Source organism: Plutella xylostella, chromosome 5 (genome assembly GCF_932276165.1).
Source record: "Plutella xylostella chromosome 5, ilPluXylo3.1, whole genome shotgun sequence".
Classification (NCBI taxonomy): Eukaryota; Metazoa; Arthropoda; class Insecta; order Lepidoptera; family Plutellidae; genus Plutella; species Plutella xylostella.
Genome location: NC_063985.1, coordinates 11,467,913 through 11,493,403, shown reverse-complemented (window position 1 = coordinate 11,493,403; position 25,491 = coordinate 11,467,913). Strand labels below are relative to the sequence as shown.

At 38.2% G+C, this 25,491-nt stretch overlaps 1 protein-coding gene and 1 long non-coding RNA gene across 4 annotated transcripts; one reads left to right on the top strand and one right to left on the bottom strand.

Moving 5' to 3' along the window:
* Positions 1-1,861: 1,861 nt before the first annotated feature.
* Positions 1,862-4,212, bottom strand: LOC119692399. Its single transcript, XR_005254224.2, has 2 exons — positions 2,240-4,212; positions 1,862-2,090 (listed from the first exon to the last, which is right to left on the bottom strand). It is a non-coding gene; the product is annotated as an uncharacterized LOC119692399 (long non-coding RNA).
* A 3,341-nt stretch (positions 4,213-7,553) lies between these two features.
* On the top strand, positions 7,554-9,491 carry LOC119692423. Of its 3 annotated transcripts, none has more exons than XM_038113068.2 (4): positions 7,570-7,841; positions 7,948-8,002; positions 8,402-8,789; positions 9,336-9,491. In XM_038113068.2, coding segments are annotated over exons 1-4 (519 nt in total). In that variant the 5' UTR covers positions 7,570-7,839; the 3' UTR covers positions 9,410-9,491. The 3 variants fall into 3 exon arrangements, 2 of the variants coding, with proteins under 2 accessions (XP_048489368.1, XP_037968996.2); XR_007268296.1 differs by lacking the exon at positions 9,336-9,491 and adding an exon at positions 8,119-8,329 and having other exon boundaries at positions 7,595-7,841; positions 8,402-8,440; XM_048633411.1 differs by having other exon boundaries at positions 7,554-7,841; positions 8,402-9,491.
* Positions 9,492-25,491: the final 16,000 nt, after the last annotated feature.

The window sequence follows — 25,491 nt, the reverse complement described above, 5'->3', positions numbered from 1 at the left end:
CGAAATTTATATCGATTATTGGATATCCTAGGTATAGTATTTTACTCGCTTGGTAAAACTAGTGAGTCTCGTGATCATACCGGCATCGAGTGTGTGGTGAAAACAATATGAAGTTTTTTGGAGTCAAAAGTAGCTTTTGTATAGTTTTTTCAGTTGCTCTATCTCATTGAGGCATGCTCAAAATAGAGACATGGATGTCACGTATATATTTTCAGTTATTTAATTTTATGACACGACAATTATTTGAAAGATTCCTAACATAAAAATAAAGATATTGAAATTTTTGTTAAATATTGCTTTTTTGTACCTTGGGACACCATTAATGTTTGTACCTTGGGACACTGTATAGTATACTGAAAATATAATAACTGAAAATATATACGTGACATCCATGTCTCTATTTTGAGCATGCCTCAATGAGATAGAGCAACTGAAAAAACCATGGTATACAGTGTATACCATGGTTTTGTACTATGGAGACTGTTAACTTCTAAATAACGCCATAAATCTCTGTTCTTATTAGTGGCAGAGTAAAACTGGAAAGAAGAGAGTTGCAGTATGTCTGGATCTTTTGAAACAAGCAGTAGATAAAGTAAAAGAAGGAGAAAATATTCCTATAAAGTGAATGTTCCAATTTGTAACATAAGATTCATACAAAATCGCAAAATATAATTTCGTTAAAAACTAATGATAATTCGAAGTCAATGTAGTTATAAAATAACGATGATTACAAGACTTTTTGTACCAAAAATATAATAGATCAATTTGTCCCAAAGTACACTTAAAGGTGTCCCAAGGTACAAACGTGTAATGTACCTTGGGTCAAAACAAACATTTTTACTTTTATCTTAATTTAAAAAAATCTGGCCACACCAATGCTCCAGCACAAATACCAGTGATAATAGATTATATATCCTACCGAATAAAGTAACATTACACACACATTCACATTAATATCTTAGTTGTACGCTGCGATAACTTCATTCAAAGTTGGGGTAGTCGAAAGTGTCCCTAGGTACGTTACGTTACCCTACCTAGTATGTCAGGCTTTACGGATTTCAGACATTTATAAATGAAGACCTAGTGAAAATCAGTCATTTCGGGAAAAGTTCTTTTTGAAGTACGTACGTTATGTAGATTACTACATTTTGACATTCAGACCTAACCACCCGGAAGGAAATCAGTCACTTCGGGAAAAGTTCTTTTTGAAGTACGTACGTTATGTAGATATACATATAGGCTGGCCATACACAGACAGCTTGAGCAGTTTGCCAGTGTCCAACATACACGAACTGCTCGAGCAGTCAAATTCAACTGCTTCAAGCTGCCATTGATAACTGCTTGCAGCAGTTGTTATCAAGTGCTCGACAAGTCCATTCAAATCAGTAGCGACATGGATTTTGAGGAGGAAGCACTTCTGCTGCTTTTGCTCATACGACGACGACGCCGGCGTAAAAATAGAAAATTGTGGGTTCATACAATATTAGAAACACGAAATTATGAGGTAACTGCGCGAGACCAGTCGACAGCTCGAGCAGTCAGTGTATGCCTGGCGACTGCTTGACCGCACGATGAAATTTCACCGTGCTGCCGACTGCCCGAAGCAGTCGTAACTGCTCGAGCGGTTCCGTGTATGTGTTTACGTAGAAGACTAGTTTGCTGTGCAGTCGCAGCTTCAAGCAGTCTATCCTGACTGCTTCAAGCTGTCCGTGTATGGCCAGCCTTACATGTACATTTTGACATTCAGACCTAACCACCCGGAAGAGTTTTGCCATCATAGGCAATTTCCCTGATTCTGATAAGGAGCGGTACTGAGCCTATTGAGTCCCTACAGGGCCTAACAAAAATGAAAAAGCAAAAGTACAATTTTCCAATTTTATTCACAAAAACGGCACTCTGAATCGACAAGACAACCGAGAAGCTGCTAGCAAATCTTCGTGCAGCAAGTGTAGATGGTGATGCAAGGATTGCAGCACTTGCAGCAGGGCTCGCAGCAGGGCTGGGGGGGGCAGCAGAGCGGGCCACAGGGGCCGCAGCACGGGCCGCACCCGCCGCAGGGGCCGCAGCATGGGCCACATCCTCCGCAAGACCTGGGGGAAATAAAGGGGTTAGCGAAAGGAAAAATGAGAAGATGTGGCTGTGAAGGAATAAATATTAATTAAGGTTGGGAAGGTCAATGAAAGGAAAATAAGTGGCTGTGGAGGAATGAAAAGTTATTTAGGTTGGGGTAGGTACTTACATTTTAGGGATTTGTGAAGATTACTCTTAAAATAAAATGTAGAAATTAGAAATAGCTAATGCTATTTCGTAAACTGGATCTGGAAACCGGAAGGTCTGGAAAAGTAGGTATTTCAAGTAATATACGGTATAGGAGTATATTAAATTATTTTTGATGATTTAAATTAATGTTTTTTTGACGTTTTTAGTTGTTTTCACTTGAAGAATTTTTATGAACTGATTTCTTCAATGCGTTCTCTTCTACAGAACACTTCTGCCAGCTTCAAATGAGGAATAATTTTGAAATATTCTTTTCAGAAAGAATATTATATGCCAGTATCAAAATATTGGCTAATGTTCTTCACACACTGCCAAAATATTTTACCACCTTCTTTTTTATTTTAGTTCCCGGGGATGCCCAGTAGATGGCTTTCAAGTACTTTGTACAAAGTATTTTTATTTAGACAGGGTGTTGTAAAACGCGACATTTTACGCGATTTTTCGTGAATAGTGAAAATGTGCGGGGAAAGCTCCTAGCGTAGGCTGTGTTATGTTATAAATGTAGCAATAGTAAGGAGGTATATCCCTTATCGCCATAACTAAAGAACTGCGCTTAGCCAACTAGATATTATTTTATGTAGCCTACTAGAAATGTAAAAAATTCAGTCCCTAACATGATTCAGTAACAGTCATCACCGTATATTATTATCAAAATTATTCGTGAAAATATAAAAAATATAAATTAAAAAAGTTACTCACAATGATTTAACATCAGTTTTCAGATATCATTATGTTTTTACTATAAATTCTTTGTGAAAATACAAAAAACTAACTTTATTATTATATCCTGTGTAAACGGGACTTTAGCTAGATGTTCAGGTCCATAATGTCCCTTTCCCAAAATGTCCCCTGGTTTCATAATGTCCGTTTCCCGTAATGTGCCTTCCATAAAATGTCCCTTTCCCATAATGTCTCTTTCCCAAAATGTTCCTTCCTCAAAAAGTCCCTTTCCCAAAATGTTCCTTCCTCAAAATGTTCCTTCCTCAAAATGTTCCTTCCTCAAAATGTCCCTTCCTCAAAATATCCCTTCCGATTTTTAGTTTTATGTTGTGTTTCCATTTTGATATTACAATAAACAAAATAAAATAAATCTATGATGCCATTATTTTAAAAGTTTATAAATTTATTGTTTGTTGATAAAAACTAAATTGTATGTTCAGTATTTTCTCTATACTGGAACACAAATACCCATAGACAATCAATTATTTACATGGCAACACCAGTGCTCAATGTCAAACTGATGACTGAAATAGCAAATTCTTGTCAAGTCAACAAAGTAGGGTAGGTTTGAAATAATATTTATTTTGTTAAAAAAATCCTGTTGATCATTTTGTGTTCGGATAAAAAGTTAATAATGAGCGACAAACTACAATTCATTTCTAATCAAAAAGGAAAGCCCACTTTGGTATATAATGACTTCCAGTTCAATAAAAACCGAACAAATTAAGATGACAGCACATTATGGAGATGTATTCATAGAATGGTATGTACTGCATCAGTGACATTAGATAGATAGAACAAAGAAAACCGTTTTGCGAGAAACACCGCATACTTGCGAAATAGATATTGTTGCTTTAAATATTAAAAAAGCTAAATCAGAATTAAAGAAGAAAGTTTGCGAAAATTTGGGGCCGGTTCAGAACATATTATTATTATGTGAATCATCTTTAGAAAAGTTAAAAAATGAGAACCCAAATCATCAAGATGCAAATACCAAGTTTTCGTTCCCTTAAAAATTCTTTATACCGAGCGCGTAAGAAGTATTTGAATATAGATTTTATTATCAAATGATTCAACTGCGACGATTCAAATACCACAACAATTAGCCAAAGATTTTATAATATGTGATGATGGTAGTGCGGAGAAGATAATAGTTTTTGCGAAGAAAATAGTCAGAAGACCTGTCTCATACTACGCGGATGGGATGTTTAAATCGGCTCCAAAGCCATTTTACCAGATGTTTGTATTACATTTAGATATGGAATCTGATGAAAATGTAACAAATATAATACCCGTTATATACGCTCTTTTACCTAATAAGAAGGAGCAAACATACGTGCGTCTTTTAACCCTTATAAGAGAGAAGATGAACATCCAAATAAAAAAAAAAACAAATCGGATTATGAGCTCGCTATTATTAACGCAGTGTCAGCCGTTTTTCCTCAGGCTGAAATTACAGGTTGTTACCATCATTTTAACGATGCAATTTGGAAATTTTCAAAAAAACATAAACTGCTTGCAACAAGAGATGGCCGCAATGTGACCAGAATGAGCGCAATAATTCCTTTAGTGCCAGCTAGTCTCATACCGGAAGCATGGCGCCATATAATACAATCGGTAGACAATTCTCCTGAAATGAGACTTTTTCGGAGATATTTTGAATCCACTTGGTACCCAAGACATTCTCCGGAATTATTGAGCTGTGCTGGCCAACGCCATAGAACGACGAACGCCTTAGAAGGGTGGCACCGAAGAATTAATGCCCGTATACAAAAGAACCCAAACTTGTATTACTTTATATACATGTTAAGGAAAGAAGCCAAGTATTGGGATGGACGTATAAATGATAGTCTATTTAAGAAAATAAACCAAAAGAGAAAGCTACGAGATATATAGTTTGACAGAAAATACATATTTAAAAAAACTGCAAGGAAACATAATTACCGTGGCTTCATTTTTAACAAAAGTGATATATTTAAGACTCAGCCTGTTCAATTCATAATTTAAATTAAAATAAATGTTTGATACCTATGATTTACATTTGTTGTTTTTTTTTATTTTATTTCATAAGCGTCAATTCACACGTACCACAACCACACCACGTCGCAGCGACAAAATGTGGTCAAGCTGTGGTTACGTGTGAATTGTGTGACAGCGGCTTTTTGCAGTTGCGTTGTGGCAGCGACAAAATGTCGATGTGGTTGCGTTGTCGCTGTCATTGCGATGTGGTAACCACGTCGTCGTGTGCAGTTAATACGGAAAACAGGTTGCCGCGGTGCCGCCGCCGCGTGGCGGCGTTGCCGTTGCGATGTGGTTGCGTTGTGGTTGCGATGTGGTTGCGATGTGGTCGTATTACACAGGTGGTCGATAACAACGGCAAAATGTGGCACGTGTGAATTGGATTATTCATTGTCAATACAAAATATACGCCCGACCACACCGCGTGGGTGTGGTGTGGTTGTGGCTGTGGTGTGGTTGTGGTACGTCTGAATTGACCCTAATCATCATAGAACCAGGCGACCTAAAGGATCCTATAATTTATATTTGTTGATTTTTTTCTTATATTATAATATAAATATTATTGACGAAATCACTTGTTATGTTTTATTGACGTGCCTAAATATACTACATTCAATTCTTACTTGGCACAAAAGGTAAACGATCCTTTAAACCTTTTTTATATCGTTTTCAAATAATTTCAATTTCAATAATTTCAAATAATACAAATAAAAAGACACACTAAGATTGTTTACCTTTTGTGCTAAGGAAGTAATTATCATTAGAATAAAAAATAGTGCTTTAATTTTTACCAATTTCGGAATCAGGGGACATTATGGGAAAGGGACATTTTAGGGAAGGGACATTTTGGGAAAGGGACATTGCGGGAAAGGGACATTATGAAACCAGGGGACATTTTGGGAAAGGGACATTATGGACCTTAACCTAATGAAAATCAGTCATTTCGGGAAAATTTCTTTTTGAAATACGTACGTTATGTACCTAGATACGTTTTGACATTCAGACCTAACCACCCGGAAGGGATAAGGAGCGGTACATTTTGCGAACGTTTTCCGACTGAGCCTATAGAGACAGGCCTAACAGAAATGAAAAGCAAAAGTACAATTTTCCAATTTTATTCACAAAAACGGCACTTGAATCAGACAAGACAACCGGGCAGCTGCTAGCAAATCTTCGTGCAGCAAGAGTAGATGGTGATGCAAGGATTGCAGCACTTGCAGCAGGGCTCGCAGCAGCAGGGCTGGGGGGGGCAGCAGAGCGGGGCGCAGGGGCCGCAGCACGGGCCGCACCCGCCGCAGGGGCCGCAGCATGGGCCACATCCTCCGCAAGACCTGGGGGAGAAGAAAATGTTAATGGAAGGAAAAAGTATATCGGAGGTGTGGATGTGGAGAACATAAAAAGGTTAATGGAAGGAAAAAGGAAGTGGCTGAGGAGGAATGAGAAGTAATGTAGGTTAGGATATGTATGTATTGTGCTTACATTTTAGGGTTTGGTGAAGATTACTCTTAAAATAAAATGTAGAAATTAGAAATAGCTAATGCTATTTCGTAAACTGGATCTGGAAACCGGAAGGTCTGGAAAAGTAGGTATTTCAAGTAATATACGGTATAGGAGTATATTAAATTATTTTTGATGATTTAAATTAATGTTTTTTTGACGTTTTTAGTTGTTTTCACTTGAAGAATTTTTATGAACTGATTTCTTCAATGCGTTCTCTTCTACAGAACACTTCTGCCGGCTTCAAATGAGGAATAATTTTGAAAATGTATTTGAAATATTCTTTTCAGAAAGAATATTATATGCCAGTATCAATATATTGGCTAATGTACTTCACACACTGCCAAATATTTTACCACCTTCTTTTTTATTATAGTTCCCGGGGATGCCCAGTAGATGGCTTTCAAGTACTTTGTACAAAGTATTTTTATTTAGACAGGGTGTTATAAAACGCGACATTTTACGCGCTTAGCCAACTAGATATTATTTTATGTAGCCTACTAGAAATGTAAAAAATTCATTCCCTAACATGATTCAGTAACAGTCATCATCGTATTTTATTATCAAAATTATTCGTGAAAATATAAAAAATACAAATTAAAAAAGTTACTCACAATGATTTAACATCAGTTTTCAGATATCATTATGTTTTTACTATAAATTCTTTGTGAAAATACAAAAAAACTAACTTTATTATTATATCCTGTGTAAACGGGACTTTAGCTAGATTTCTCTGACATCAACCGTCGCCATGAACCTGCAAGCCTGCAGGAGCCGGGAGCTGCGCGGCGGGATCCTGTACACGGACTGCTTCTGCCTGCGCAGGAACGGGCTGCAGAACCAGTGCCGGCGCACGGGCTGCCAGGGCGAGCCCCCCTGCGCCACGCTGCCCGCCCCCCGCTGCCTCCCCGCGCGCGCCGCTCTGTGCAAACACATGCGCAACGCGCACGCGCACCCACACACAGCAGTCTTCGGACGGACGCCGTCCGGGTCCGTTAACAAGAACCACTGATCAACAGTAATTATTGGAAGTGCACACCGAGATTTCAAAAGACTGGCTGGCGATAATTTTTGACAAAATAAAAAAGAAAATTTGACGAATGAAGTAAAAAAACAAAACACGGCAGAAGAAATTTTGACTTCGTGTCATTCAGATGATTTTTATATAAAAAGTGAAATTTTAAAATAAAGTCAAAATTATCTAGTAAAAATAAAAATATCGAATAATTTTTGATGTAACTTTACAAATTACAAAGTAAAATTAAATAAATAAACCCTCTCCTCCATATTTATTTCATCTTCGGTTGGACCCAATTCCCAGTCAAAATGTAAGTAAGATTCTGACGAGAGAGTATAATAGGAACCATCTCTACGGCTGGTAGAGAGCACCTAATCTATCCAAGATGACCCACTAACCTATTTGTATTTTCCCAGGTGTTCACCTTGCGGCCCCATGGTTTGCTACAAATATGAAGACTGCGGTCCTCCGGTGAGCATTCCCCTAATCTTCCGCACTTAGCACATTAGACTTCATGTGAATACCAGAATAGGTAGGCACTGTGCTATTCGCATGAGTGAAAACTAACGCGGGGTTCTGGTACACAGCTGCAGTGCCTGCCGCGCTCGGCGTTCAAGCGCAACGGCCTGCAGGACAACCAGTTCTTCCAGCAGGGGTCCATCCGGTACCTGTGCCGCACCGGGCCCTGCTGCCCGCCCTGCCGCGCGCCTTGCTGCCCGCCGCGCTGCCCGCCCTGCGGACAGAGCTTGCGCTTCAGCGACTTCGACATGATGTCGCAGTGGTAGCCCTCACGCCTCGGTAATAACTTCAGCTTCTGTAAACAGCGGCGGGCAACTCTGAACATTCTGTTAATCTATATCGTGTTTGCAGAAACGCTCCGAACTCGAGGAGGAGGAGGGGAGTGGCTCCGAAAAAAAGGGTGACAAAGGAAAGCAGCTGAAACGAACGAAGAGTCGGGAGCTGCGCGGCGGGATCTTGTACTACAGCTGCGACTGCATCAAGCGGAACGGGCTGCAGCACGAGTGCCGGCGCACGGGCTGCGGGGGCGAGCCGCCCTGCCTGGTGCTGCCGGAGCCGGTGTGCGCACCGAGCCAGCGGGCGCGCGCGCGCGGCCTCGCGCCGCCCCTCCGCGTGCCCGGCGCCGCCCCCGCCGCCGCCACCGCCGCCGCAACCAAGCGCTTCATAGTCTGCGAGCTCAAGGCCACCCTCCCGGAGATGGCGCCACCGCAGCAGCAAGAGAAGTCCGCGGACAAATGCTGTAAGTGCTGCCTTAAAAACATCAAACCTCCAATTTGCTGCAAATGTCCGCCGAAAGAGCCCCAGTCGCCAAAAGAACCTTCGTCACCACAAGAGCCTCAGCCCTTGAAACAGCCTGTTGATTCCTATGAACTAATAAAGGAAGTATTTTCTAATAAGCTGTCCCAGGCCCCCAATGACCCACCAATGAAGGGTACTAGTTGCTGTAATAGATCGCGTAAGCAGTCGCCTCCAATGCTGATTGACGAAGGTTATGTGGAAATGATACTGGAGCAGTTTGAAAAGAAGGATGTTAAATCTGATAGGTCTGGAGGGGGTGGTACGGGGCGCGGCGCGGGGAGCGCGGGGGAGTGCCGGCGGCCGGGCTGCCTGCACTGGAAGCCTCCCGCGCCGTGTGTGTGGGACCAGCCGTGCCGGGCCGACTGCTTCGAGACGCATCCTGGTCACCATACTAAAGTCATTAGTCCTCCTCGCGATTCAGAGGCAAAGGGCGAAGCCCCGGCCCCTCGAACTAAGTATAAGCTACTGACTGGGTCGTGTGTCGCAGGTTGCGGCGAAGTGCAGGGCGCTCCCGGCGCACCGGCTGCAGGCATGCCCGTGCTGATCATGAAGATGCTCTGAAGAATGGCTCCCTAACTCAAGTTTTAAGAAAAAGTGTAAAATGTTATGAATCGTAAAATAAAATGATGTCCTGTTTTGTGAATCTGTTCTTTTATTGCGAATTGTAAGTTCTAAACATCTTGGTGAGTTTAAAGATTAGGCTATAGAACTAGATCCCACAGGTCAAATCACCTAATAGTAGGTATTCGTCGTAGTCCTGTTGTTTTTAAAATTGTAACCTCCAAAGAATAATAGAATACACACAGAATACAGGAGTGGTCTCACGTTTGTAGTTTGTAGGTATTTGTTCGAGACTGTTATTATTCTGAGTTGCATGGACATAAATCATGATGCGGCCCGTGCACGCGTGTTTTGAAACTATACTTTCAAATTAAAATGGTGCCATGATTTACTTGAAAGTATACAAGGCCATTACGCACTAATCGCGTATATTTTCAAGTAATTTGGGCCAAAATTATGGCTTGAAAATATACTGCAGCAGTTACCACTGCGTACTAATCGTGTATATTTTCAAGCGCCAAGCGGCAATGCGAGCTCTTGAAACTATACGTGATTAGTTACCAGGTAGCCCTTTTGAATTGTTGCTCTCTCTTTCTTTCATGCGAAATAGTAATAAGTCTATTGCTTTCTAAACATTGCATCATCATTCCGCACTTGGCATTAATTTCGTAACGTGTTTTTTGTTTACACCGTAAGTTAAAAAGTAAATTGATATTAAGGGGATTACGAAACCTAAAATGCTAAAGTCGGTTTGATATACTTGATTAGATTGGAAAAAACGGTAGCTTCTATCACTTTGAGAAAAATATATATTGTAGCAGAGGGTATACTCAACATGATATTTGCTTAGAAATTGGTGCAGGATTATAATAAGTATGTTAAAAAAAATTGCAAACAGACCATGTCTTTTGCCATTTTTCGACTTATTATGAAAAAACCCTCTAAATCAGAGGGCCCATTTTCATGGAATCTTATATGTATGTGTAGGTAATTAAATTCTTAACAAAGATACCTTAAAGAGTTGGATTTAATGGACCAGAAGTCAACTTTTTTTGCAAAAAACTAATAAATTCCGGTTTAAAAATGATGACGCCGTGACAGATTTCAGATTTCTTCAGTCGTCGCCCTGGTGGCGGCCTGTTAGGAGCGATACCCACGCCATTTTATTTTTAATCAAATATTTCACAAAAACTGATTAAATCAACAAATGATGACTGCAAATATTATAATACATATGCATTTGCTATGAAAAGTTAATTTTCTAAACATTTTAGATGAAAATTCTTAGAAAACATTTCGCCTTTTCGATTTGTTTACATTTTTTACTATAGAGTTACAGATGCATAGATAAAGGTAAACATTACACATAATGACACTTATTAGATTCTCCGAATAAGAACTATACGGTCAATACAGTATGCCAAAGCGCGAGCCTGTTTATATTCTGAGGGGTAATAATTTAACTATATTTTATTTTAACGGTTGTGTATGCTAGGTAAGCTACACAATATACAGGGTGTTGAAAATTAAGTTCTCAATTTGTATTATTTGAAACCAAAAACCGTAATTTTTTATAATATATATTTTAAGATGTGGTAGTCTGTACACTAAAGGGTGTTCAAAAGTATAAGTACTTTTAAAAATTGAAGAACTAAAATGTACATATTTTTTTAAATCTATGAAGGTATAGTGTAGTAAGCGGTTAAGTGCGACTTTATCTACATATATACACACATACAATACACTCTCACGCCTTGTACTAATGTACTCCCTTGCGGGGTAGGCAGAGGTGCATTGCTGCACCCACTTTTCGCCAGTGTTGTTTAAATCCCAATGTAATAGGGGGCGGGCCTATTGCCATTTTACGGGCACATCCAAGACCCGAGAACAAATATCTGTGTTTAAACAAAGATCTGGTCCAGCCGGGAATCGAATCCGGGAACTTCGGCTCAGTAGTCAGGGTCAATAACTACTACGCCATACGGTCGTCTAGTATTAAAAAAAAACTCATAAAAAATATGTATTTAACACAGCTTTTGAACTCCTGAAGGAAATAGAGGGGTGTTATAAGTTTAAAGGAAGGGCTGAACCAGTTTTTTTTTATTAGGGTTATAGGTAATGTACCTATATTTTTTATTATTTTTTCAAATATGTAAATGTCATACCATTATTGAATTGCCATAAAATTACATATAGTTATAGTTATAGAAAAGGGTAGGGAAACCAGTGCCCATTCGCCACTGCAACCTAAAAGATCTATTGTGACTCCCCTTGCCAGGTCAAATCTCACTCTACAGGCCCAGGTAAACCTGATATTACCTATATAGGATGTTGCAAAAAGATTATACTATGCCAACAAGGGGTGACTCAGGGAGTTATTCTGAACAACTTTTGTTCTACTAGTTTTGGAAATTCTCGAAAAATAAATTCGGTCTTTATAGTAAAAAGTCACGTGATCGAATAAGTTTCTTTGTAAAAGGTTTTATTTTGTGAATTTTCAAAATTGTTGAAGAAAAGTGGATCAGAATGACCCCTAAATCCACTTTTGGCTTAGCTTTATACCCATTTTGCAACACCTTGTATATCGTCAGCGTCACCTCAGATCGTAATCATCGTAACTCCTCGTGACCAACTTTAAGAGGAGACACATATACTGTTTTATTTGTAGTTCTAGTTGACATACTACCTACCTAAAGTTTTTTTTTAACTAGCCTAAAAAGGATTTGTTTAGACAGTCTATCTTCCTGTTCAACCGCAGCCTGAGTGCCAGTGAGTTTCTCAATGACTGAAAGGCCACATTAGTGCTCCTAAATAAATAAAGCAAGCCTGTAGATTATCTTTCCGTTGACCGACACATCTAACTGCTGTAAGAGCCTGACAAGCTCTTCGAACGAGTCATACCTCTGTAGTACGTGGTGGTACGGTCTCGACCTTTCGGACAGTCAGTTTGGCGTCCGAAATGCGTGATCGATAGTGGGTACAATACTTTGCGTTCGTTCACTGTCGGAGCAGGATGAGAACTAGCTCTTAGCTTAAAAATAGTAACCGCGTTCCTAGAGGGCTGACATCCCAAGGATTCATTACGAAAAGCTGGAGCTGTGCTCGCCATGCAGTGCATGGGCTACTTAGGAATCTGGGAGGCTGTTGCAAAGGAGTCCGTTGCCTCTATACGGTACGGGTGCCGTGCGATTTATGGCCCTTCCAGGAGCACCTGTTTTGTCAAGTCGAAGAGAATGGCTCGTATTCGACGCAACCTGCAGTACTGGTGGGATTGGTTGGAGGTCTGGACAGCACGTAGCTGCAGCAGCCGTCATGCCGTCATTCGACGCATAGATGCAAAAAAAAGTTGAAATTCATGTTAATAATTAGATTTTAATTTTACAATATTGCAAAAAAAAAATATTAACATTGTTGAGTATGTTATTTTATTTTAGTAAAGTAGTAATAAAAACAAAGGCTTATTGCATAGTTTTCGTTCACGCTCGCCTACATCGCACGTTGTATATGAGAATAAAGGGAATTACTAAATTTTCTTGTTTAAAAATCACGGTTTCTGGTTTAGAGGAAAACAAATTGTAAAATGCGGAATACAGTTTTTTTTTTCGAATAAAGAGTAAAACAAAACATGTTAATTCAAAAAACGTTTCTATTGACACTAGGGCATACAATACCGCAATACCGGGAACCCGGAAATAAAATAAGTATTTTTCAATACCAGTATTGAAAGTTAATACCGGTATTGAAGTAATACCGGAATCGGACTTTTTAGGCTATAAATAAAGCGATTAAGGTATAGTTAGCCTTGTGTTCTTATATACTATGAAAGCGCACTTCTTTCCAATAGTTTAATGTAGTTTTTGGCCGTTGGAAATCTACTGTTGCCCATGCGTAAACCGACACCAATTTTTTTTTAAAATCTATCATTTTAACTCTAATACTCAATTGTCGTAGAAATCTATATCTATAATTACAGAATTTGATTGCCTTTTCTTGTTTAATTTTGGCCTATAGTCCTTTAAACACAATATTTGCCATTTATAACAACAAGAAAGTCTAATACCGGTATTAGTACCGGAATCCCGAAGTAGTAATACCGAAACTCAGTACCGGTATTGAAAATTATTCCGGTATTGCATGCCCTAATTGACACCAACTGACACTAATTGACTTTTCGCCGAGAAAAGTGGAGTTACAATGTTTGCGATCTAAAGTGATTATAGAATAATAAGAACTATCTATTTTTTTCAGTTCACCTGGTGTTGACTGAAATTGTAATTAGGTACTGACTCCTTGACTTGAAAATAACTTTTTTTATAATCGTTATTACAAAACCGCAATTTTTTTAATACAGCAATATTTGTAGGTACTTACAGTGAGCAAAAGAGCGCAACAAGGTTTTATTTTATTTTGGTTTTAAGAAACAAAAATATTATTTCTATCATATCCAAAATACACATACTTAAGTACATATTATACCTCACCCAGACCACCCCATATCACCGCCTTTGCGAGCTACGTAACCTTTTGGGACACCCTGTATATGCAGAGTTCTGCAAACTACTGTTCTGCTTTTAAAACACCAAAATAAAACAGGTCGTCTAACTAAAAGGTCACGTGACCAAAAAAAAATATATGGAGAAGCGTTTTTTTTTTCACGAATATAAAAAAATACGTAGGATAAAAGTTATTCAGAGTAACGCCCTTTCGGCTAACTATACTTTTTTTAATACAACACCCTGTAGTCCCTCTTATATAAAAATCTGCCCCCAAGTGAGGCTATACCTACTTAATTCGCGAAAAAAAAAAACGCGAATTTTTACATTCTGATTTCATTTCCAGGGTTTTAGACATAACATCAATAACATGCTGCACACGTAGGTTTCGGCTTAGTTTAGTATACCCTTTTTGCAACAACCTGTATAAATATCGGCACGGGCACGACTTTTTATAATTAATGATTAAATATTTAAAATACTTTCAAATAAAAATAAATATTTTCGTATCACTTACAAAACAATATTACTTACTTAGTATATGTTTAACAAAGTGGCATGTCTTCACTTTAAAGTTTTCGAGTACTATGTTAAAATTTCATGTCATTGTCCGGAGAACGCCCCGCATACCTCAACCCCCCTCACTAGATTTGACAGATTCTGATTTTCTTCTAGCTTTAGTGACAGCCTTAAACTGTAGAACTGTTGTTAATAGTAAAAATGAATAAGTCCAAGTAGCAAAAAGTCAACACCAAATGACCCTAATTTTTTTAAACCATTAAATTTAAAATTTGATCAAAATTTACTGTTTTAGTTCGTTATAATAATATTTTGATGCGCTGTTAAATGCACTTTAATATTGCCGACGGCGTCATTAAGCTAGTCTTATCCGTTCAGGAGTGTAGTAGGTATTACTCTTAATTCATTTAAATAATAAGATATTAGTAGGTATGCTTACTTGCAAGTATAAGTGCTATAAATATCAATTTATCAATTAAATTAGAGCTTGTTCATCTTCATTTATTATCATTTTATAGGTATGACAGGCAGAACAAGTCAAATGTAGTCATTTACATTTACCGAAATAAGGTTAAGTGCGGTAATTGCAAGTATCCGGTAATTGCAACTAACTTCAATAACTCCCTCTACAGTTACTTCATTGTAAAACGACAGACTAAAATCAATTTTACATCATAAAAGTTCTACCCAAAAATGTGGATGGCGCTGATAGCTCAAGAATTGTGGGAGTTATAAAGCTTTTTGTCATCGGCCATTTTGAGTCTGCTGGAGTCGGATGGACATGGTGTGCATTTTTATTTTATAAAATAGTTTTTAGTGGTTCCTCGCAAGGTTTTTCCAAAAAAAAGTAAAAACTAATAACGGTAAGTCATTTTGTATGTATTTGTTTTATTCCAACACGATTGTTTTCCGAGTTTTCTGTGTAGTTACATTTACCAGACAAAAAAATGCAAAGTCTGGTAAATGCAACTATTTTGCAGTTTTTAGGGTGGTTACAATTAGCTGCCAATTTTTGTATGAAATTGGAAAAAGCCAGTGATGGGGCAGTGAACATGAATATATCGATACAATCACTAATAATATAACACACAAATAAGAATAAAAGGCTGAATACCAAATTTTAAACATAAGTATCTGTTAAGCATACATTTTTTTAGAAAACCTGCAAAATTCCATCCGGCATCCTGCCTGCGGTAAATTCCGAAAACTTTCCAAAAAAATTGTAAAAAGGCTGTTTGTTTAAACATTAGTAAAATATTTAATGTTGATTAATAAAAATATAGCTATTAATTTTTATCCCCGAGTTTTATTCTGCTACCATGGTCTTCTTGGCTTGTCGATGGCAGACACTACATGACTGTCGATAAAATTACGATAAAGTTCCCATCACTATTTTTGAGAAATTAGTTGCAATTACCAGACCCCCGGCTAAACAGTAGTTTCATGCGAAATTGGTCGTTACAAGGAGATAAGTGTCACAATCCTATGAATATTCTCTTAGGCCAAGATAAATAGACGAAACTAAGACGGAGTCTTAGCTTAAGCACATGCTAAGAACACGAATTCACTAAAATAGACACTACTTGAGCACTATGCCAGTAAGTTCGCACTCTGACTTAGCCGAGTTCGAGTTCACATTTGTCAAGACTTGGCCCTTGCTTAGCATACCCAAGTTGTCACATCTGCCACACTCTCAGGAAATTATTATTCTATGCTCTCAGGTTATCCACAGACCACATTTATACCAAATTTGCTAAAAAACTACGGAATGAAACTATGACCACAGATAAATAAATATACATTTGACGCAGATTTGACATAACAGGTTCTAAGCCAGTGACTTAGCCGAGCAAACTCTATGAAGTGTCTATTTTAGAGACTCATTGCAACTCGACTTAGTTCAGGTGAAGTCGTACTTGGCTAAGCATTAGTTTGAGCAAGTGCTAAGCAACGACTATTTATCTTGCCCTTAGTCTTTGTGTTTAAAAATACACAATATAGGTACACCACACATAGAAAAATATGGAGATAAAACGATTAGTTGCAATTACCCGCCAGGAGGGGTAATTGCAACTATTTCTGCCTTTGCCGGAACTTTTGGCAATAGCTCTTTATTCTTCAGAGTTTTTCTTTGTCATGATAGTAGAATAAAATCTACATAAAATTTTGACTTTGGCATGATTTTACAGTAATACTATTTCCTTATATATAAAGAATTATCAGATAATGATATCGATTCTGAAGGCACAAATTTTAAATTTAGCGATGTCAAAACCTTAATTTCTTTGTTTAAAATTCGACTCTATGATTGTTTCCGTAAATGTCATTTTATGCTAGCAAATTTTTTAGTTTGACAGCGTTAAAATTAGAATTTCTGCCTTCAGAATCAACATCAATGAAGTTACGACTTCAATATTTTTAGTTGCAATTACCGCACTTCACCTTAGTTAAGTAAATTAGAATCAGCATGTTGGTATAAATTATATGCGACAAGTACGCCAATCAAGCAATATGCGTAATATCAATGTATATTTTCAAGTACGATTCAGTAAATCCCAACTTGAAAGTATACGCGATTAGTACGCACAAATCGTGTATATTTTCAAGCAAAATATTTATTGTTTTCACTTGAAAATATACAGTGCTAGTACACTATGGGTGCGTTCTGGCCTTGTATAGTTTCAAAACACGCCCCGTGCACTGTCAGTAAAAAAAAAGCGGGGCTGTTATTATTCTGGGCTCACACTACAGGTCACAGGTCGTGGTAATCAACGCTTGGCATTACCCCGTTACCATTAGTATTCTGGTATTCTGGTATGATATCCTTTGCTTTTTACATAATAACTAAAGTCAGGAATCACATTCAGTATGTCCGTGAAACTCAATAAATAAATGCTACGAAGCTAGGAACTTGGTTGGTGCAGGCATAGACTTATACAGTATGGCTAGTATGTATGGATGGAGGACACGTGGAGGATACCATAGGTGGATGCAATATCTGGTATAGTGCCACAATCCTATCTGTTCCGGTGGTCAAAATGTGCAACAACGAGACGTCATTGTCAAACGTCATTTCATACTCTGTGCGTTATTTGAGTTGTAAATTTCTGCGAATAAGCTGACGCTACGTTATTTAATTTGTTTTGTGATTTTCTGGGTGAAATACTGCCAAAAACGCTGTAATGTGATGCAAGAAAAGTAGTACTATATATATTGGCTTTATGCAGGAAGAATAACGTATTCAGGCGCCTTTAATTCCGTTTGAAAAATTGGAAGAACGAGTTGCAGCGGCTACAGGTTAGTGTTGCCAAATATGACGAATAATTTTACCCAATTATACTCCATGTAATTTTATGAAATATTTTCCCGAGAGGCCCGTGCCCCAGCAGTGGGGACGGGATGGGTCGTGGTACTCGTGATGAAAAGTATATAATCTTTATTTTTCTTTGGTTACAGGTGTGAGGACGTGACATGATACTTTAAATCTTAGGCAATATACTTACCAAGAAGAATTTCGCGCACCTGCAGCGATTTTAGACGAAATAATGATGATTTATGACATGTCATTGTTTTCCCAACTTATCAAGAGTTGGCTGAAAGAAATTGCTTTTTAGCAATTAGCCTTTGGAAGGAGACCCGTGCCCCAGCAGTGGGGACGTGATGGGTCGAGATGATGATGATGATGATGATGAATTAGCCTTTGCACACTGTCTGAATTTCTTTTAATTGTATGCTTTTGTTTCTTGTTACTTTAGAAAATGTAAAATAAAGTGTTCAAAAATAATACTTAATTAATAGTTTTTTTAAGTCTATCTATCTCGTTATTCTCACGACCCACATATATTACCTATACCATTGTAATCTAGATTTAATCTCCTATATCAGAAGCAGAACATAATTAATGATTAAACGAACTTACCTTAAGTGAAGTTCAATCATAATTACACGAAGAGCTTCGTTCGAACAGATTAGCATAGACATTATGTAGTTTCGCCTAGGACTTCGCTATTCTGCACTATATTTTAGGTAAAATTCCCATACTAAAAAAATAAAACAAAATAAAAATATTTGTGGGTAGGAGTCAAACTTACTCCTACTCTCGGCTGCTGTCCATCGTCATTTAGTTTGGAGATAGTAAAGCTGTAAAATATTTCACGGTTTATGATAATGGGTTTTAAACGCAATATTGCTTATTAGGGAGGGGTGGGATGCTAATCTCTTCGAACGAAGCTCTTCGTGTAATTATGATTGAACTTCACTTAAGGTAAGTTCGTTTAATCATTAATTACATTCGAGCTTCGTTCTCGAGATTAGCATAGACATAATTATGTAGATCTTGAGAGTAAATAAAAGTGAAATATTTTTGTACTATTTAAAAATGTACTTTATTTTAGAAATTATACTATTCTGAACATTCATAGCCTGATTCGGTGGTCATTACACATTTTTATAACTTTGATCTTAATAATACCAAAATAAAAGAATGGTAAGTTAAGTAAGTAAAATAATTCATATCTTATTGAAATAATAATTAAGTAAAATCAACTAATAATTATGCTTCTACCAAAGGCGTTTCGATCAACATTATCCGAAATAATTCTATTATAGAATTTGGCGGTTTTTCGGATGAGGTCCAGACTGACACCTGCAGTTAGAGCCTTGGACGTGGACGCGTGTCGCGTGCTGTGTCCTGAGAAGATTGAAACGTCTATGCCACTACTTGCTAGCGTTAGTTTAATTCAACGGCTAAGGGTTTGTGATATAAACGCTTCATGTGGTTTTTTTAAAAGAAATGAATAGGCTTTGTTGATCAGTTCTCTATGTTTAGGTTTTATGAATATACATATGTACCTAAGATATTTGCAGGACATATTGACGGTTTTTCGGAAGAAAATGGAAGATAAAGGGTTGGTTGTGATCATCCGGCTTGAGATGATTCTTATGATAATTTCCGTATTTTTAATAATTATGTTACTTATTTTAAATTTTGAGAATATTTGTTCTCTGTGAGCAGTTACAAGTACCAGAAGAGTAATTAATGTTTTAGATAGACATTCTAGATCCAGGGTTTCATCAGGATATTAACTGGACAAAAAATTTAAAACCTGGGTGGTATCCCAGGTTACATCATACCTGGGACGAGGTGGTCTTAATTTAAAAACACCCTTTAGGAATCTTTGTATCCGATCATCACTGCCAACCTGGTGACCTAATACTAATGAAAGAGCTGACCTACAGCAATTCAACGTAGCGTATTGAGCACCGTTATCAAATAATGTTGTCAGAAATACCATAATATTCGGAATAGAATCATCATAGGGATCTTTGGAATTATTATAACAAAATCTGAACCACTTCTTTAAACATGTATCATAATATAGCTTAAACGTATTGTCTGAAAGTGACGCTAACATGATAGGTATTGATGAGGAAAGGATGCCTCTTCGTATAAACTATGTCCTGATAATCTGCCAGCAATCAGTTTAATCTGTTGGTGTACATTCAGGTTGCTGGAATTAGAAATAAATCAAATTATGACTAGGTCTAAAAATAATTGGCTTACTGGTGAGAAGACTGGTAAATGGGTTCCGCTCATCTGGCATAATCTTTATTGACCAAAACTCATTTCGCATAACTTGTATGGTCTAAACTTTTTTGGCCGAACCATCACTTTGTCAAGACTTATGTGGCATAAGGCTCGTTTCGTCTAAAACTCTTTAGGCACAATCTTTAAACACCTAAGTTTCGTTTGCTCAAAAGAGGATGGGCAAAAATATATGGGAGCTGGGACCACCCTCCAATAGCAATAAGACTAACATCGTTGGATAGGTCTTGTCAATAGGAATAACTTTTGCTTTGACAGCTTTGTTGTCACAGTTGTCCGTTCAGAGATATTTGACTTATAAGTTCCGATACTCGTCAGTTCATCTTACTGCTATTGGAGGATGGACCACCCTCCAATAGCAGTAAGACTAACGTCGTTGGATAGGTCTTGTTAATAGGAATAACTTTTGCTTTGACAGCTTTGTTGTCACAGTTGTCCGTTCCGAAAATACATCTACATCCCGAAAATCACGATATTGTATGATCAAAAAATCGAAAGTTAACCACCAATATAATTATTACAAACTCCATGAGATCGAAAACTAAAAATAGGTGCGACGACGAGCAAAGCGAGGAGGAGCGTGTTAGGTGCACATGTTCATCAAAACCAAAGCGGAGCGCAGCGGAGCGTTTTCCAAACAACGTAAATAATACAAGGCACCAGTTTGCGCTATGTAGGGAGACGCTCCGTCAAAGTTAAAGCCAAACGAATATTATTACTTTGTATAAACCTATGCCATAGTATTATTAGGCTATTGAAGATTTGGCCATACCATTATTAGGCTAAACAATGTTATGCGAAATAACTTTTTACTAAACGAGATTTATGCCATACGATTTTCGGCGTAACGAGACTTTGACCAAACGTTACTATGCAATACGAGATTAGGCAAAAAAATCTTATACCAAAAAAGGTAGAACCCTGGTAAATAGTCAGTACCAAGGTTGAGTTGGCTATTTAGGTACGACTACTATGCCAGTTGCCCTGTCGTTTATTATTTTTCTTAAGCATCTAAGTATTATTGCTATTGGTGGGAAATAATAGTTTGTCCACCATAAAATAATAGTTTGTCCACGTAATGGTAAAAGCATTTGTGGCATAAGCGTTAGGATCTCTAAACCATGACACATAATTTACACATTTTGCATTTAGCCTACATGCGAATAAATCTATATCTGGGGACCCAAAGTGTTCTATAATGCTATTAAATGCAATATTTCACATTTCCCACTCGATATCTGGATGAACTCTCCTTGATTCTACATCCGCTATGTGATTGTCGGATGAACTAATATATTATAATATGCTGCATGAATAAAAAAAATAAAAACGGACTTCACACCATTGCCACATGCTTTTTGCAACTTCCGTGAGATGTGGAAACAGAATTCTTCCCATTCTCTTAACATAGGATACAGCCGTTGTATTATCTATTCGCAACACAATCTGACAGTTTAAATAATTTTTATAATAGTAAAGTTTTAATAATAGTAAATTTTAATCCAACAAACGCTGCTAGGATTTCTAAATAATTTATATATATGTCGTTTTTCTCCTCAACAGACCAAATCCCGCTTGCCCGTTCTTATCCACACGCCGCGCCCCATCCCGTAGTTGAGGCATATGTGTAGATCTCTAAGAGATATCGATCGTCTCTTATTTTATTGACTAAAGTATTAATAGCCTTATCCCACCAACGGAGGTCCGGTAATAAATCCTCAGGAATGGCCATATATTTAACGTTATTTTCGTCACCTTTTAAATTTAGATACTTACCTACACCGTTCAAAACTTTTTGTATATAGCCAGCCGTATTCAATAGCTTTACAAGCGGATGTTAATAAACCTAAAAATCTAGCAAATTCTCAAATTTTACATCTTTTACAGTTTAAACTTTTTATAATCTGTTCGTAAGTCTGATTTTTTTGTCTCTTTTCTGGGGGTAACGAAATTTCCATTTTGATAAAGTTTAAGTTTATACCTAAGAAACGGCAAAGTGTTTTCGGAATAAAATCAAATTTGTCTGTATTTATCAGGAAACCTAGAGCCGTTAGTTAATCGTTAATCTTCTTGTATCGTGAATATTATCTAGGCAACATTTATAATTATTAGAAATCAGAAAGCAGTATTAAGACCAAATTGTAAGACATTAAATTCGTATAATTTTGAGTCGATTCGAAACCTTAAAAACTTTTTTGAACTATTATGTATGTATTTTTATCAAAAAATATGCATGTTTGTAGTCGATAGTACACATAAAACAGTTTTTGGAGAGCAGCTTAACGGCTGTGCGCAAATATTCTAATTTAAAGTGATGTGTGTGAATTAATTTATTGAGTTTCTTTAGATTAAATATAAATCTTTTCTTACCATTTGGCTTTGGCAAAAGAAATATATCGGATTTGAACTGACCCTCACAAGGAGAGCATTCTGATATTGCGCCCATAGTGAGAAGGCTGTTAATAACTACTGAGAAATCGACATTTCATAATTCGAATAGGATTTCTCTACAGGTGGAAATAGTTGGAATACAGGCTCTACAAATGGGATTTTATATCCCGCTATATAAGATAAAACTTGTTCATCATCTGTGATCATAGACCATTGGTGGAAAAACATGGAAAGTCGACCAGCATATTGTACCTTGTCTAGCGTCGGTAGTGATGATTCACTTGACGCGACGACATCCTCGATGAGCTGGGCTGCTGAGTCCGGTGTGGAGGCGGCCGCGTCATCCTCGGGGTCCCCTGCGGCTGCGCTAGTTTGTGACCTGCTGGGGGAGGACCCCTCCAGTTTAAAGGAGGCTGTTGTCGACTGGCTACATTACTGACTTTTTTCTTATATGGCTGTGGTGTTATAATAGCCGGTTGTGTTCTTAGCTCCCGATCTCTGTATCACCTTTACGGTTTTTATGGTTTCAGACAGGTTTTGCCCAAAGATGAACTCATCTATCTTCGTTTTATCCAACTGGTCCTTCATATCTTTATTAAGTGTTGAAAGAATGAATGATCTCCTAGTAATAGAGTCGGAGTGTTGACAGTCGCATAGGATGCGGGCGGGGTCCATACGGATCTTTAGAAGCTCTGGATTCTTATCTTCTGATGATGAAGTCATAGAAATAGTCGCACTTAAGGATGATATTGCCGCAGATGTTAATTTTTGTTTATACTCTATGCCCTTATCACGCTTTATCACGTGGTTGTCTAATAAATTAGAAGAAACTTCTGGATTTAAAGCTGGAGCACTAATTAGTTTGCAGTTGGCTGGAACTAGGCATCTAGGGCCGAACTCATTGATTATAGAGGGATCATCTCCAAGGATGTCTAGCAGGGCTGGATCCATCGATATATAATGCGCGACCTGTAGATCTGAGCCTGGGGGAGCGGCGGAAGTAGATGGGACTGGATCGGTGCGTGTGGTGGCAGCGGTTGGAGTTCCGTGAGCCGCGGAGGCAGCGGGGGCTGCGGGGCCAGTGGAAGCTGCGGGGGCTGCGTGGGCATCGGGAGCAGCGGGGGCCTCGGGGGCGCCGGGGGCCATGGGGGCTGCAGGGGCCACAGTTGCAACGGGGGACGTGGGGGCCGCGAGGGCTGCGGGGGCCGTTAGGGCTGGATAGCGTGCTGAGGGGGCTGCAGTATGAGTGGGTGCGGGGGCATGGCTTGGGTTGTTGTTAGGTACCCTGACACCGCTGATGGCAATGTACAAACGATGACGTTGATTCGATTCGAATCAACGTCATCATGTTCACCATAATAACTGTTTGAGTGTTCCCCGGATGATCCCACGCACTCGCCCTATGTAACCAAAGATACACGTCCGTAAGTCGGAGGTATCGGTAGGTAGATAACACTGCAGTGGAATAACCCAGGATGGTATTTCCGATTAGCTGTGTTTTGTTATTTCAGTTTTGAAATACAATATTTTTGACGTGGAACAGTCCCATGGTGGACAGATCGATTGTCAGTATTTTGTAACCAAGTATTTGGTATTTTATGAGTATGTCCCTGATAGATGCATTCAAAGCAGTTATTTAGAACTTGGAAATCTGCTCCTAATAATATGAATAATAGGTTAACATATACAAAGTTTAGAAATAAAGTAAATAAATTAATTAATGCCGCAAGAAACAAGTTTAGGCAAAATGAGATAGTGAAGTGCGAAGGGGACTTTAGAAAAATATGGGCGAATATAAATAAGTGGCTCGGGCGAAATAAAACTAATTTAGACAATGTTATAATGAAATACCTAGGAAAATCTGATAGTTTACATAATATAAGCGATAAGTTTTCTAATACGTTTACCCAAGAGATAAATAATATTAAGCACAACTGTAATAAAAAATTTTTAGACAGAGATTGTTATGTAAAAAGCAGTGATGTGTCGTTCCGCTATAAAAAAGTTTGTGCCAGACAGGTAGCTAGAATAATAGATAATTTACAGTGTGAAAAAGCTCCTGGCTCTGATAAAATAAGGGTACAGGATTTAAAATATGTGAAATTCGATATAAGTAAAATCTTAGCTAAGTTTATCAATTTATGTATATCTAATAGCATTTATCCTAATGAACTCAAGAGGGCACTGATAAGACCCATCTATAAGCAGGGGAGTCACATGGATTATACCAATTATAGACCAATAGCTATATTATCAGTGGTCAATAAGATCATGGAGAAGGTTGTCGTAGGTCAGGTAAGCTCATTTCTTGAGCAGCATGGCATAATATCGGACTCGCAGCACGGCTTCAGGCGCGGGCGCAGCACGGCCACCGCACTGGCCCGGTTCACCGACAGTGTCAACACAAGTCTGAACAGTGGTCAGCAGGTGCTCGCTGTTTTTATAGATTTTAAAAAGGCGTTTGACACCCTTGACCACTGCCAATTGTTACAAGCAATGGAGGAGTGCGGAATCAGTGGTCCCACAAACCAGTGGTTCCGTAATTACCTCACAGACAGAACACTTCGGACAGCGGTGGGCGGGGCGGTGGGGTCCGAGGTGCGCGTCGATCTGGGCGTGCCCACTGGCTCAGTGTACGGTCCCGTCGGCTACATAATGCATGTAAATAGCGTACCTAACGTAGTTAAAAAATGTAATGTTTTTATGTACGCTGACGATATGTGTTTGTTGCTCTCCGGAAGGGATTTGGATACAATACAAAACAATATGCAAACAGACTTTGATATGATTACCAAATGGGCCCACGATAATGGCATAATATTAAATATAAATAAAACAAAATGTATGCACATATATTCGCCATATAATAAAAAAGCAAAAGCGAGTAAATCAGTTAACATCATTGGCCACACGTACGAATGTTTGCACGCTGACTATCAGAACTGTCAATGTAAAAAGTTAGAAACTGTTAACCAGTTCAAATACCTAGGCCTATTGATAGATAGTAACTTTAATTGGAAACCACACATTAACGAAATATGTAATAGACTACGATCAGTTCTAGGCAAGTTCTA